General features: G+C 37.7%; 1 protein-coding gene across 2 annotated transcripts; it reads right to left on the bottom strand.

Moving 5' to 3' along the window:
• Positions 1–2,352: 2,352 nt before the first annotated feature.
• On the bottom strand, positions 2,353–13,691 carry LOC141642991 (katanin p80 WD40 repeat-containing subunit B1 homolog KTN80.3-like). Of its 2 annotated transcripts, none has more exons than XM_074452001.1 (18): positions 13,113–13,691; positions 12,905–13,035; positions 12,701–12,818; positions 12,372–12,598; positions 11,689–11,791; positions 11,072–11,142; positions 10,894–10,968; positions 10,644–10,787; positions 10,327–10,528; positions 9,692–10,207; positions 8,616–8,675; positions 8,384–8,505; positions 6,597–6,731; positions 4,552–4,626; positions 4,315–4,427; positions 3,396–3,512; positions 2,958–3,026; positions 2,353–2,877 (listed from the first exon to the last, which is right to left on the bottom strand). In XM_074452001.1, exons 1-18 carry the CDS (start codon positions 13,138–13,140, stop codon positions 2,811–2,813), a joined length of 2,373 nt encoding a protein of 790 aa, XP_074308102.1. In that variant the 5' UTR covers positions 13,141–13,691; the 3' UTR covers positions 2,353–2,810. The 2 variants fall into 2 exon arrangements, with proteins under 2 accessions (XP_074308102.1, XP_074308103.1); XM_074452002.1 differs by having other exon boundaries at positions 6,597–6,728; positions 13,113–13,436.
• Between the last annotated feature and the right edge of the window lie 1,323 nt (positions 13,692–15,014).

Raw genomic sequence — 15,014 nt, 5'->3', positions numbered from 1 at the left:
TAACCTTGTTGCGCATAATCCATAGTCCCCAGAAGATGGCTATAAAAAGAATAACCCGTTTCACTCCTCCTTCCTGCCTCATTAGGTACCGGATCCAATCAATAATCCAATCAGTCATATTAATAAACTTTGCACTATCAACCTTAAGTAAATCAGACCCCGCCCAGATCCTAGCCGAAACCTCACAATCCCTAAAAAGATGTTCAACAGTCTCCACATGGTTTTGAAAAGCGCCACACAGACTACAGGACACATCCAACGCCATATTCCGTTGTTGAAATTCCTTCCCAACGGAGAGCGTATTCGTAATGATCCGCCAAACAAGAATTTTCCATGTGTTAGGGACCGGAAGGTTCCATAATTGCTTACGACAGAAAACCTTTCCTCGCGTGCCAATCCTTGTTCTATCCTTCAAAGTGCCCGTCCTAGTCATATAATCCTCAAAAATCAGACCATAACCACTCTTAACCGTAAAAACCCCATCTTTAGTGAGTGGTCAAAAAACTTCATCGACCAGGTTTGATGACCTCGCCCGAGTAGCCAGGATCCTCTCCGCGTACTCCTCACGAAACAATGCCCGGACAAAATGTTCATTCCAAGACCCACCAGGCAACAATAAATGTCGTACCTGTAAATTAGCCATATGTGCATTCTCATGACCCAACCAGTTATCCTTCGGCTCCGGATACTCTCCCCCCACCCATCTTGTAGTCCAGACATTTAAACTCGAATTTCGACCCGGCTTCCAACCAAAAAAATCTTTGATCTTTTCAAACCCATGGATAATACTCCGCATTCCCCACAAGCAACTGGAACCTTTACACGGCCTTACCCCAGGAACAAGAGCCTGCAAACCAAACAACTTTTTCCGAAAGATTTTGCAGAATAGAGAATTATCTCCCAACACTAATCTCCATTCGTGCTTCGCTAACAGAGTCTGGTTCAAGCATTCAACGTTACGGATCCCTAGACCAGGCTCAGAAAGTGTATGGCTGAAATGGATACATCAAATTTATTTGAAAGGAGATACTTGGGATAATCATCTTCTTAAGACCCATATGAGTGGGAATTGGAAGACTATATGTAAGATTAGGGATATACTTAAACCTGGGTATAATAATGGTTGCTGGCTTGCTAATCAGAAGGGTACACTGTCAATTCAGGGTACCATTGGCTGAGACAAGGAACATAAGATGGGATGGGCAAAGCTGGTCTGGGATAGATGGTGTCTACCTAAACACAGTTTCTTATGTTGGCTTATTTTCAGGAATGCTTTGAATGTGAAGGATAAATTATTTAGGCATGGAGTGAGTGATGATGAAGAGTGTTGCATCTGTAATGCAGCAAAAGAGACTACCAGAATGGTACTAAAAGGTGTTTGTTCGAGTTTACACTTTCTTGTACCTTATGGTAATGGTATTGTATGGATAGGCAGTAGGAATTGGTCACCATTCAAGAGGAGTGTGTGTTTCTTTGTTGTCATGGCAGTGTTATGTTGTATGACAGCAACGAAACATAGCCAGAATAGAGGGTGTACTGCAGAGACAAGGAGTTCTTGTACAGCATATTAACAGGCTACTGAGGAGTAGATTGACAGCACAAATGGATAATACAAAGCATGCTAAGAAAATGGTTTGGATCAACTCAATTACACCAATGTAATAGCTTGTAATTGTAGTTGTTAGTGTTTTGGTTATTTAAACTAGGTAATGTGTAATAGTTTATGACTTGAGCCTAATAAAAATCTTACATTCCACAATAAATAAATAAATAAAAATTGTAAAAATCATACCTAAATTCTTCATTTTTTTTCCTCTACGAAATGATACCAATATCATCATATCAATAATGTTCTACCTTGGTTGCCAAAAAAAAAAAAAAAATAATAATAATAATAATGTTCTACCTTCTAACTTATTTTGAAGGAGAGTTAAATTGGAAAGATGATGAGTGGATAAAATTGTGGTTGGAGGAGTATTTTTATTATAAAATTAAAATTGAAGAATAGTGAAACAAATGAGTGAGAAATGATAAGAAAGAGTGGGTTGTCAAAGAGATTAGAATCATTGTTGGAGAATATGGAGATGGTCGAGCATACTTGTTCATTTTCAAGAGTTGAACCCACAAGGACCAAACCAGTTATTCAAACTTGAACTGCAACCCTTAAATTTACGGCGTGATAATTTACGACACTCAGCACAGTCGAGATCGAGCAAGCAAAGATCAACCTTTATGCTGAGGTAACCAGATTGACAAGGATTGTTCTTAAGAATTTGCAACTGCACTTATTTTTCAAATTGGATCTGGAGGAATGTAGTTGCTAAATACTGATGGTGTTTGGAGAGGGAAGAGTAAAACAACCCCAGACTAATTATGACAAACAAGATCATAAAACCGTGTTACATTGGGTAGAGCATTCACATGTAATAACTCGATAAATAGAACTGATACAATTAACAAGCGTCCCAGGGCAACACGCTAATCATCTACACAGGTAGATATCATACAAGCAGCCAAAATTACCTACTTTCTACATATGATTGATAATAAACTCTCAATTCAACCCGCTCGAGGGCGTGTAAAAGGGGTTGTAAAGTTCACTCTTAACATCTTCACAGGTCAGAATAGAAGAAAGTTGTGGCTAGTTGATCATTTGTGTCGGTTCACTCGTCATCTATCTTCGGTTTCCGTCAAGTATGAACATGAACAGTATTGGTTAGTGTTCAGGCACAACGACAATGTTACTTTGGCCCGAAATTACGAGAAGATCAAGTGCTGTCAAATGGGTGTTCTACGAAGAGGATGCGACATCATTCACAAACTGAATTTAGAGCTAAATTCAGCTCCTGAGCCGACTTCGCAACTGAGCCCCCTTTTCTGCAAGCATACAACAGAAGTTAGTTGTTTTGTCTTCCACACAGGGAAAACCCAAGGAACAAGGCAGCAACTGTTCTCACCTCATAAGCACTGGCAAGCAGCGCTTTACTCTTTCAAGTTCAACATAGCAATGGTTGCAACGCTCCAACCTAGAGATTTACCAATAGGAGTATCGTTTTAAGTGAGACAGAGAATTTATCTCAGGTACAAGATGAATACATGGTAACTTTTGACATAAGAGGTTAACAGCTTGTTTGGATTGCGAATTGGAGGGAAGGGAAGGGAAGATGAATGAGCGGTGCAAAATCTCTAGTTTGGTAAACAAATTGGGTAGAAAGGAATGTGGAGGGGGAGGGAAATGGAGGGATCCATTTTCTAATCAACATCTTTTCGACATAGGAAAGATATGGAAGGAAAACTTCGTTGATCCATTCCACCTCCCCATCCCACTTCCCTCCCTTTTCCTACTATTTGTGTCAAAATTAAGGAAACAAAGGTCACAAGAAATTGAAACACACCTTTGCTCAGCTTCAATATCTACACCCACTGAAGATGAAGCTGATATTGTTGAATAAACCACTGAGCCAAATACCCTGACCAGCTTCACCAGCAGTTCAAGTGAAATACCTAGATGTCTGAGTATGATAAAAGCAGTTAATCAGGATCTCAAATGCAGAACTCTAAGGCAGTTCATGATAAAGAATGATTATATAGTACTCCCATAGAAAGCAGAAGGCACTAAAAACAAAATCTTACAATACGAGAGTTCATTTGCAAGCAAGCATTCATGATATAAAGTGTTCTACTAAATTCAGGTTCAAAAGCACCTACACCTGTCCACTACCCTGATACGGAGTAATATATTAAATGATGTGAACCCCGGAAATGTTCGCTCCACTTTCATTCGGAATGTAACATATTCTAACTATTAATGTGTAACCAGCAAGATTACTGAGTATCACTGAGATCGAGATATGCGTTCAGTTCAATCTAGGTAGTTTGAAATCAATTTCCAATAGTCAGTCAGACTCGGGCAACTAAATTTCCAATATTACAGATACGAAACAGTTTTCCCTTATGGTTGTCTTGCTTGTCCTATTGCCATGATTTTTAGAAAGATGGCCACATCCATGTAACTCAGCATTGAAATCAATTTTCAATAGTCGGACTCACGTAACTAAATTTCCAATAATTACAGATATGAAACAGTTTTCCCTTATGGTTGTCTTGCTTGTCCTATTGCCATGATTTTCAGAAAGATGGCCACATCCATGTAACTCGGGTTGAGGACTTGAGGCTAACACACATATCTATGACACTCACTTCTTTGCATCCCACGTGTAGCCAAACTGAAGTGTGGCATTGTTTTACGTCTTCTATATCAATCGCAGTGATGATAATATCTAGACAGCAGGTAAGGTACACAACTGAGCTTACCTATCCATTTCACTTGCAAGAAGGCTGGCAAGTAGTGGCAAGAGGCATGTGCAAATTTCCAATGTTACTATATCGGGTTTTTCCGTCAACAAACTTATGACATCAGCAATAACCTGTAATAAATGGTGATTAGGAAAGATTTTGTTTCATGCCGAGAGTTTCTTCATGGCAACGTAAAGAACAGACTCGAGAACAAAAGGGAAGGGGGGTTAAAAGTTTCAGATACATAAGGCTTACACCATGATCAGCCATCTTTTCCATAGCAAATATCGCCCCTTTAATATCATTCCGCTCCCAAAACCGATGTACTGCCTGAAACAGAGCTTGTTAGCAATAAAATAACTCTTACCATATTGGTACGGAGTATAAAAAAGGGGTCTTGAGTAAATGGTTAAAAAAATTCTGACACATATCAGCGTACAACATGTGAAGAAAGTTGGATGGACAATATTTGCCAAAGCTAACGAATTTAATCACGGGGACAATAATTGTTTTTTAGAAAAAAAAATAACCTTTTTTAGGCGGTAACTAGGGTAATGTTGTTTGTTTGTTTGTTTGTTTTTTCTAGACGTAACTTCAAAAATAGTTCTCTAAGACTTTTTAAAGTTTTTCCTGCTTGTCATTCTTTCTTCTCACAATGCATCTAAATTTCATTTCTTCAAACAATGGATCAAATCTTTGCTTTTCTTTTCTCCCAAGTTAATTGTCTGGCCTGACACTCAAGGGAGCAAATAGTTCATTCAAACCGAAATTGCATTAAAGCAAGTTTCCAGGGTCAAACAGTGGAGTGTTTGATTTACACGTATGGGCATAGATGGTTAGAATGTCAATCACCACACTTGTCCGCGGAAGGAAATGGACTCGCAAGCCAATGTAACCTATATGACTCCAGACTCCAGTCACTAACAAAGTAGCAGGAGATTTTTGCCCACTAAAGGGCTATGTTGCTCGGACTCTTCAATATTACCTTGCATACCCGTGTCGGACATTCAACGCTCGGACGTGAGTAGGACACTCGGACACTTCATCTTAGACCAAAAACATGAATCTTCTTCATAAAATAGACGCATATAACCCTTGGACACGCACCCGTGTCGAATACTTCTTACCGAGTCCGAGCAACATAGCTAAAGAGGCATATGTTTTCAGATTGGACAATTCGTCCATAGATGATTAGAGGTTTCACAATTCAACTGCTTTCCATGGAGGCCAGATATTTTCAAAAAACATCACTTCTGGTAGAAATTATATTGAGGCCATGTTTGGACTCTGGATTAGGGGATTTGGAGGGGAGGGGAGGGGTACCAAATCCTTTGTTTGATTAACAAATTGGTTTAAGAGGGAAATGAAAGGGGAGGGAATTGGAGGGATCCATTTTCGCTTCTTCAGAATTAGAATCCTTCCTACATAGGAAATATTTGGAAGGGACACTCACTTACCTCACTCCCCCTCCTCCACCCTGTCCATGCAACCACAAACTGTCTGTACAAATACACTGAATAATGACTCCTCAGTGAAGTGTTTAAAGACGGACAAGAAACAAAACAGAATGTACTGAAATTTGAACACATTTTGTATCCATCTATAGACCACCAAGTAGCCAAATGTACCAACATACACAGCAGTATTACTAAGAGGATTGCTTTTTAATACTCACTATAGAAGTACAATACAAGGACAATGAACTATATGTTGAAGGCCATGCTAGCAGAAGCATGAACTTCAAAAATAACACGTTTAAAACGTACAAGTGAGTGTATTAGACAAATTTATATTTCCTCTCTCTTGTAAATTGCTGAAAACGGAAGTGAAATTAAGTCACTAACAAACATATAGTAGAAAATTTGAAGCCAAAAACGAGGAAAGCTACAAAAGAGTAAAGACTCTACATAGTAAACAGAAACAAAATTTGAAGCATATGACAAATTAAAGATCAAAATTCACTAAAGATAACTAAATGCTACAAATCCAAACCAAACATTACATTCTGACAACTGAGTAATGAAATAATCTGAGTGATGACTAATGACCGCAATGAAAATTGAAAGGAGTAAAAGTATGTAGAGTTTTAATGTGTCACTTTGCTGTGGGCCATCATACTCTAAACCCAAGTAAGGTTACGTGATTCAAGCCTTCACGAAATGGCAATAATAAACAGTTCCTCGTCAGCAAGAAAAAAAATTGCTGCCACTGAATAACAGTACCTAATGCACCCAAAAAAATTGAAGGGATATTTGGGAGAGGGATTTATGTTGTACCGGTAAAGGGAAGTGAACATGTACCTGTAATTTACCAAGGCGTGATTGCATCGAACCAAGAAACTGATCATGTTTCCTAATTATCTCAGCTACAACATCACTATCAGAGACTGAAAGATCTTTTTCAGTAGACTGAGAATATCCCCGTGGCTTTGACTTCTGGCAATAAGCAAAAAACAGTTCAAGAATAAAAGTAGATCACAGTTATGAGGCAGTAAGAGAAGTAGAAATAATAACATGTTCGAATTTTTAGTACCACAACCAAATAAATGCAGAAGGTAAAGGTCACTCGGTCGTAAAAAAAATAAAAAATAAATAAATAAAAAGGTAGCACAATAGAATACCATCTTATCTAGATTCAGGAACTGGAAGAACATGCTATAGGAAAGCCAGTTACACAAGTTCACTGCCTTGAGAGAGATGTTTTTTTGGACGTTCTACATTACATAATGCTATTCTAAAAGGAAGAAGAAGAAAAACTAAGTCAAATCGACCTATGTTCTAATTTTAAGAGATACACTTCAGCTATAAATTTTAATTCTCCTCTCCCAAGTAACTATGAAACACCCTTGCAATATATTCTAGAGAGGAAGGGTAGTTACAAAACAAGCCAACAATTTATTTTAGTGAAAGAGGGGAAGGCAGCTTAATGTAAATCTGTCAGTTAGACACTAGACTTCTTGAAATAAACATATCAATGCTTTTTTTTGAAAGTCTTCAGTGCTAACTCATCAAGTAAAATATTACTTTTTTTAGTAACTGCGCCATTGTATGAAACAAGTATCATGTGTGAAAAAGTTGGGACAATTTCCTGAAAGGGCTGTAAAAAGGTATGACTACTCATTTCATTTGTATGAACCATTAAAGACCAAATTTTTATTTTTATTTTCTTCTATATGGACCCCTTTTTATGTTCCGGTTTGAACTTCTTCTGTCCACCCTATATTTAGAAGCCAGTAATTTTTCTCCACTCACATCCAATATCCTAGCATTTAACTATTTTTTCATCTGCTGTATCTCCCAGTTATAGAAGTGCGTATGATGTGGTGTTGCCAATCAATCAATCAAGCAAGCAAGCAATGTGCAATATGATGACATATGTCAGAATGGCATGGTTCACTAGTGAGCTCAACAATTGTCCTACCAAAATCCCCGAACAGGTGTGGATGTTTTTAATATGAGGAAAGAAAGGGGCTTTTGAAACAGGTAGCAAAGACAGCCAGTAATAGCTTCTCAGCTATCTTACTGGCACTCTTCAGCCCTTATACTCTAAATTTTACTAGCTTAATTAGTGCTAAACAAAGACTATATCGAACTAAAATTTAGGAACTCCTGGTTTAAAGGACAGCATAGTACTTCCAAGAAAAATTTCACACTGTGAGACGAACATTCAACATTAAACTCGCAAACATGAAGATAAAGAAACAAAACTCTCTAATGACGCAAATGGAATCGCTAGTGTTATCCCCAAAGCCTTTTGGCTTCCAGTTATGGTGGGTAAGGAGCCATATGTGCACAACATTCCCCTACGAAAGCACTGAAGTTATTTTTGGATGGTCCAAGATGAAAACTGCGTCGAGATTTGAATAATAGAAAAAAGCAGAGCGAAAAGAAACTTCAATAGTCACACTAATCAAACGTAAGAAGACTAATAAGAACTAATAGTGAAATCCATAAAACACCCAGCGGTTGAAGTTAAATCATGATTATGTTATAGATTATAAGCCTTTTTATGGATACAGGGGCCACAAAAATCAGATAGCTGAAGGAAAGAAAGGCAGATAAATCAACTCAAAGCAAAGAAGGCATACCATATTAATAGGGCGTGAGTCAGCAGCATTGACTGTAACAGCAGCATTGCTGGAACTAGGGCCCTCAGAAGTGGGTGATTTTTCTCTCTTTTCCCAGTTCGTGACCAGTGAGCGTGTTCTTCCTAGTGATACATTAAATAAGACTCAAGACTGCCTTCGCTCAAGTAAAAGTTTAGAACTTGAGAGAGGAACAGGGAAAAACGTGGAAATTATCTAGAATAATAAATAATACCAGCACGTTGATGTTCCACCAAACCAGCGTCTTTGTTTGCTCTGGGGATCCGAATCTCATCTGAAGAATATATGCAACAGTGAAAGGCTTCTCAGTCATCGTTTGCCATAGTACGCCTTTAACTTTAAAGCAAATACTTCAGTCACGAGTTAAACTTTTAATTCATGAAGGTTGTTACAAACGCCCAGAAATTATCCCTATCAGTCATGAGCGGCCTCAAAAAATGCTTAAAACCACCTGAAAATCTGTTTTTCGAACAAAAGTTGCACCTAACCAAACTCCTCAGTGAACAATGACCTGATTATCTTGCATCGCCCTCATGTGCGAAGCATATCTAACATACATCACTAACTCTTATTTTCGTTTGGATGGGAGGAAGTTGAAGAGAAATTAATTAAAAAAAACACACAAGACAAATAATTATGTAGAAAGTAGCAAAGGCGAGAGATTTAAATCTTTTTAGTATTTGATTATTACGGAGATATAGTGTTGGAGCTAAGTGTATAATTAAGGTTGATGATGATAAACATGAGAACTTCATGTCATTTTTTCACTAGGTAATGCAGTTATGTGAATTTTATGGCAAGAAATATTTCATTTGGTCTTAAACCACAAAAATAAAATATTGGTGCGAATGAACGAAATTTGTTGGAGGTCTGTGGCATTTGTTTCCCATCATTAAACCTATATATTATGATCAACATACCCCATCTCCCAAAGATACATGTAAATCATTTGGTAATATATCATTGCTGATCACTGACCATAAGCCTAACTTCTCTCCGTGAAAAAGACCGCAATATATATTATATGGAATCAGAAGAAGAGCCCCTCACACGTCACAGCATAATAGGTAAAATAAGGAGTTTCAGATTAATGGTAAATGTACCCATGTTAAAGAAGAAAAAGGCTACTTATAAGCAGGGGGGACGAGCATGCACTAATTTCCGACAACAAACAAAATACGATAACTGTAAATCAATTTGAAAATTTGAAGTTGCCAAAGTAGCAATTTGTGATTGACAGATATTTGTATGACAAGAAGGTAAAGAGAGGCAAGTTGCCAGTGGACATACAACTTTCATGCTGAGAGCTGGCAAGAGTCTGGATTGAGGAATTATTTTCGGCTTTCATCAATCCAGTACACTTTTCATCCTTCATGTTGTTACGCTCTGCAACATTAAGATTGAGGTTCCTGAAAGCAGGCAATACAATCTTATTTGCAGCTCCATTTGATTCTGGCTCCTTAACACCTGTGGTTTCTGATTGGACAGCAGTAACTGGTCCTTCCGCTTCTTCAGTTGCATGTGAAAACCTTCTTGTGTCACTATACTTTGACTGCACAGGATGAAGAGCAGTTCTTCTGGAAAAAACTTCTCTCTTGATTTCAGGTTGCTCTGATCTTGCATCATTTCGTGGGACAATGATGGGCAAAATGTCATATTTATTATAGGTGGAAGCATTAGCAGTTGACTGGGTTCTTGATGAACTTCTTTTTTGAACTACCGTGCTTGATACTGCGGTTGAGGGCAGGGTATTTTTGGGACTGGTGCTCAAGTTCATACGTTGAGGGGTCCCAGGTACAGCAGGATCTACAAAAGCAGTAAGAAAGTATGTTATTATCCAAACTCCGTATTTAGCTTCTCATTCTGACAGAGCAGCGGGAGAGTCAAAAGATTGAAGAAACCACTTATTTGAACTATTAACATACTTGCAGCTAGTCTACCATCTTTATGCACGAGATTTGTGTTTGATGGCAACAAAGGTCTTCCAGAAGGTTTTGTCTCTTTTTCTAAAGGATCTGAGTTATTTGAAGTTGATAACCTGCCCAAGCCATCCTTAGCAGTGTGGTCTGATACTGCAGATTCTAAATGGCAGTTGGGGCGGGCACAAACAGAATATGGCTCGATGCGCTGCATGGATGGCAGTAATGCTATTAGATAAGTTGGCTAAGTAACTGAGCATCCTCAGCAAGCAAATAGTAATAGACATCAACTGAGACAATGATACAAGATGGAGTGTGTTTACCGAGATATCCACCACCCAAACTCCAACACAGCTCTGATTATAAGAGCAGCCAAGAAGCTTTCCCTCGTGAATATTAAGATCTGATAACTTGGACCATCCAACATCTACGGTATCATGGCAACGAATAGGTTCCCAAGAATATACCTAAATTATGAGGGTCAGGAATTGAGACAAAAACGGAATGCAATTTCAAACAAACAGGAGACTCAAATTATAGAACTTTAAGTAGCTGTTATACAGAATAATTCACCTTTAAGCTTTCATGTAATCCACAGAGCACATTCCTTCCATCGGGATTAAAGGCCATACACCGGACTCCAGATGTCTAAAGAGTGTAAAACCAAATCAGCTAATTGAAGAATACACAACAATTTTCCAACATGAAGATGGAAACCAGTTTCAATTAACAATCAGAGAAAAATATTAACCTCGGGTCCTGCTGATCCAATAAGCTCAAAAGTCTCAAGATCCCAAAATTTCACTGTCTTATCAGATGAACCTAAAGCATGGCAAAGCAAAATTGATCAAACAGGAAGCAGAAATCCAAGGGCAAGTTTGTAAAGCAGGCCTTGCGAAGATGCAATCTGCCATGTAATAGAAAGAATGCTTTGAAGGTAAAGAGAAAATTTGATCCCTGACTCTAAGCCGTAAGAGTTAAGACATATAAAAATGACACAACACATCAATGTACTTTATATGCATGGCCTCAAAAGATCTTCCCTAGCCTTCAAGCACCAATGTATACTTCTGCCTTTTTCAATCAATTGCCATTTTAAAATATCAGATTTACCAGAGAAGCATATACCTTTGATTTACAAATCATCGCTATTGTCAATGCTCATAGACTAAAGGCCAGACAAAAGTGTTTAGCCTCCTAAAAGCTAATTAAAATCCTTCATAACTAATCTGATATCTGTAATAGATGGATGCACTGCACATTACCTTTACCTCATGCCAAAAAGGTAAAAATGGAATTAACAGTGCTGCAGAATGACTGAAATATACTCAAGGAAAAACAAAGTTGGAATATGAAAGCATAGCAAACCTGTTGCCAAGAGAAATTCATGTGGATGAAAATCTATGCACTGAATCTGTCCCTCGTGAGCCTTGAATTCATGCATTAGCTTGCCGGCCGTCAAATCCCACAACTGTTGGAAACAAGGTACATAAATATTAGAGACCAATCATCAACCTTTCACATATACGAAGTATTTCTTCATAAAAGTATGAAAGCTAGCAAGTACACACTTCATCCGACTTATATTGTCCGTAATGTGACAAATATAATTATCATTACTACCCGTTCACTTAGAGTAACACGTCATCCTTACCATTCATTCCCCATAATATATTAATATGCTATTGAAGTAGGGAAAGTATGAGAAGTTCTCAGTTCTATTTTACTAGAGAAAAACAAGGATCGATTATTTTGGGAGCGTTCTAGAAAAGACAAACATTTGCAACTAATGCATTCTTCAGTTGCTTAAGAGTTACTGAAATGGAACCAGCAAACGATAACTCTACACCAACCCTGTGTTCGTAAATGCCACTTCAGGTTGATAAATATGATTATGTAATCAGAAAAATGAAGAATCAGAGGCAATCAAATTGTTAGATGCTTTCCCACGAAAAGATGAAAACAAAGTGCACAATGTCGCCACTGATGAAGGTCTCCGGATGATAAGAAGCTTAACATAAAAGGAGCAGGAGATAAGAAAAATGAAACACCTTGACAGTGTTGTCCTGACCACCAGAGACAACCCAGCGTCCATCAGGTGTAAATCGAATGGCATTAACCCCACGGGTATGGCCCTTGTAAGTGTGTATGCAGCCCTTTCTTCTAATGTCCCATATCTTAAGATTAGTGTCCAAAGAACCAGATGCAAAGAACTCTCCAAAGGGATGAAAGTCGACGGATATACAGTTGGATCTGTGGCCAGTGAGGGTGCGAACAACTATACAAAAAAAAAAAAAAAAAATGTGATTAATAATGAATGAATAGAAAAGGTAAAGAAAAAAGTAGGTTGCAAGGCAATTGATAGTATAGACATACTTACTTTTAGCCTCTTCTAAATCCCAAAGCTTGATAGTTCCAGAAGCGGCGCCAGCAGCAACCAAGAGCTCAGAAGAATCGAAGCATACGGAATCAATCCCACTGGAGTGACCCGACAAAGTCTGCATCCAAAACTAGATTATTAATATATTCTTACTATTATAGGGTGGGTGTATTATTGTAAGTAAGGTTAAGAAAGAATACTGACTAGTAAAGCATTGGGTTTTCCAATAGCCCAAAGATTGACTTTGTGATCCTCGCCGCCGGTGACTAATACTCTGGAAGACTTTCTACCAATCTGAAGACAGTTGACGCTGCTACTGTGTGCTACGAATTCCTCTGCAAACCTACTTGTTAAGGAACTATCCTTCCCTACAAATATAAATACAAATTAAAATAAAACAAAGAAAACATACGGAGCTTATAGGCACGTTTGGTGGACATTGGTGTCTGTTTGGTGGAGTAAATATAGTTATTCTAAACCACCATTTCCAGATCTCCTCTTCAATTTAAATACTCGTGAAGATGAAGATCGAGTTGGTGTTGACTTGTGTAGTGCTGCTGGAAAACAGTCGCCAGAAACAAACTAAGTAATCGGAGAGGACGCAGTTGGAGAGAGAAAGAATGAAAGAGAGAGAAATGAGCCCCCTTCACGTTCTCAGTCTTGTTTTTTGTTTTTCCTTTTTTTTTTCCCTCTTCTTTGCAATTTCAATTTTAATTAAGGTTAATTATGTTTTGCTGCTACCTGGGCTGTAGACTGTAGTACTTGTAGTAGTAGTAGTAATAATCTCTGACTGAATCAATTTCCCTCCCTCCCTCTTCAACTCCAAAATCAAATCACCTTCTTCATTAATATTTGTGTTTCTCCTGTCCTACCACTCTTACTTTCGACAACCTCTACTCCATTAATCTCCTTTTTCCACGCTTTTATCTAATTATAAACTAGTTTTCACTATGCTTATATGCTAATGACTCTATATAAACTTTCCCTTTTGAATTTCTCCCACTCTTTTTATCCCATTTATATTGTCTACGGTGTACCTCATATACTAATTGTAACACGCGTACTTCAAAATTATACGTATAACTTATCAAGCACAATATGTAGGACTATTACCGATAGGCATGGGCGAGGTCACTAAGGGCTTCGGTGTCGCAGCCGCTACGCCAAAGGCGAAAAAATCGGTTAGAATTTTGTGATTTGCTACACCAAAATTTACTACTTTCACACTAATTATCTATACACTTTACCTTGAGTATATATTTTGCTACACCGAAATCAAAATCCCGGACTCGCCACTGCCGATAGGGGTGAGCAAAATCATATACCCGCGAGAGTATACCATTTTAAAAATCCCAAAAATCATTATACAGATCCGATACGATTTAACTGTATCTACAGTTTTTTAGTATCTGGAAAAACTGTGTATACGGAATTCGTATATACGGATACAGTTTTGTGACAAATGTTCAATTAAACATTGTAATTATTCGAGAGCTAATAATTACCTCTAACATGATCACTTATGATGCAGGGCTAATTTTTGTTTATCGACATAAGTCAGTAAAATAAGTCATAAAAAACATTAGAAGAATGGGAGTTGGAAGAGGAACTTTGCATTTTTTTTAACTTTCTTTATACATAAACTTCAAACCGTGTCAGAAACCATATATATAGTTTTGTTTTTGCCCAACCAGGATACAATACTGTTTTAATATACAGATTTCTGATATCGTATATACGGAATCCGTAAACTCAAACCGAATATCGTATCGTATCCGTATTATAAAATTGTATCGTGTATTTTTGCTCACCCCTAGTTACCAATTTAGGATCGAAGCGTATTGGACTTAATATAATGTACCAAAATTTGACAATGTTCGCCTACTCACATTTTAGGCATGTAACTGTAATGATCTGAGCTGGCTCGTAGAACCCTCGGAATCAGCTCGGCTTGAAATCGGTCAAAACTCATTCCGAACTGATTTTGAGCCTAGGTGGACCAAAATCGAGCTTAGTAGCGCTCCAATCGGAAGCTCGTTTAGGCTCATTTTATTTCTTATTATTATATAATTTTGACATTTTACAAATGTTATTTTTGTTCTTAATAAAATATTATTTTAGTATTTATGATTATATTTTTTTTAATACTTGCATTTTTCTTAAAACATATTTATTTTTGATTTGATTTAGAAGTTAATGAAAATTATTATTTAACTGTACTCGAGTTAAGTTCAAGCCTCATCTGAGCCGATTTCAAACTTTAATTTTCTAAGCTCAGAAAATTCTGAACTGATTCCAAGCCCACGCGAGCTCA

The sequence above is a fragment of the Silene latifolia genome, chromosome 2 (assembly GCF_048544455.1).
Source record: "Silene latifolia isolate original U9 population chromosome 2, ASM4854445v1, whole genome shotgun sequence".
Taxonomy (NCBI): Eukaryota; Viridiplantae; Streptophyta; class Magnoliopsida; order Caryophyllales; family Caryophyllaceae; genus Silene; species Silene latifolia.
Note: the sequence above shows the minus strand (reverse complement) of the source record. Positions and strands in the feature narration are given on the sequence as shown.

Excerpts from the sequence above, each read along its gene's own strand:
- LOC141642991 (XM_074452001.1), bottom strand. The coding sequence starts at position 13,140 with ATGTCCACCAAACGTGCCTATAAGCTCC. Across the intron at positions 10,969-11,071 it reads TTGGATCAGCAGGACCCGAG|ACATCTGGAGTCCGGTGTAT; the intron begins GTTAATATTTTT and ends TACACTCTTTAG. Across the intron at positions 6,732-8,383 it reads ACTCACGCCCTATTAATATG|AAGTCAAAGCCACGGGGATA; the intron begins GTATGCCTTCTT and ends GCTTATTGCCAG.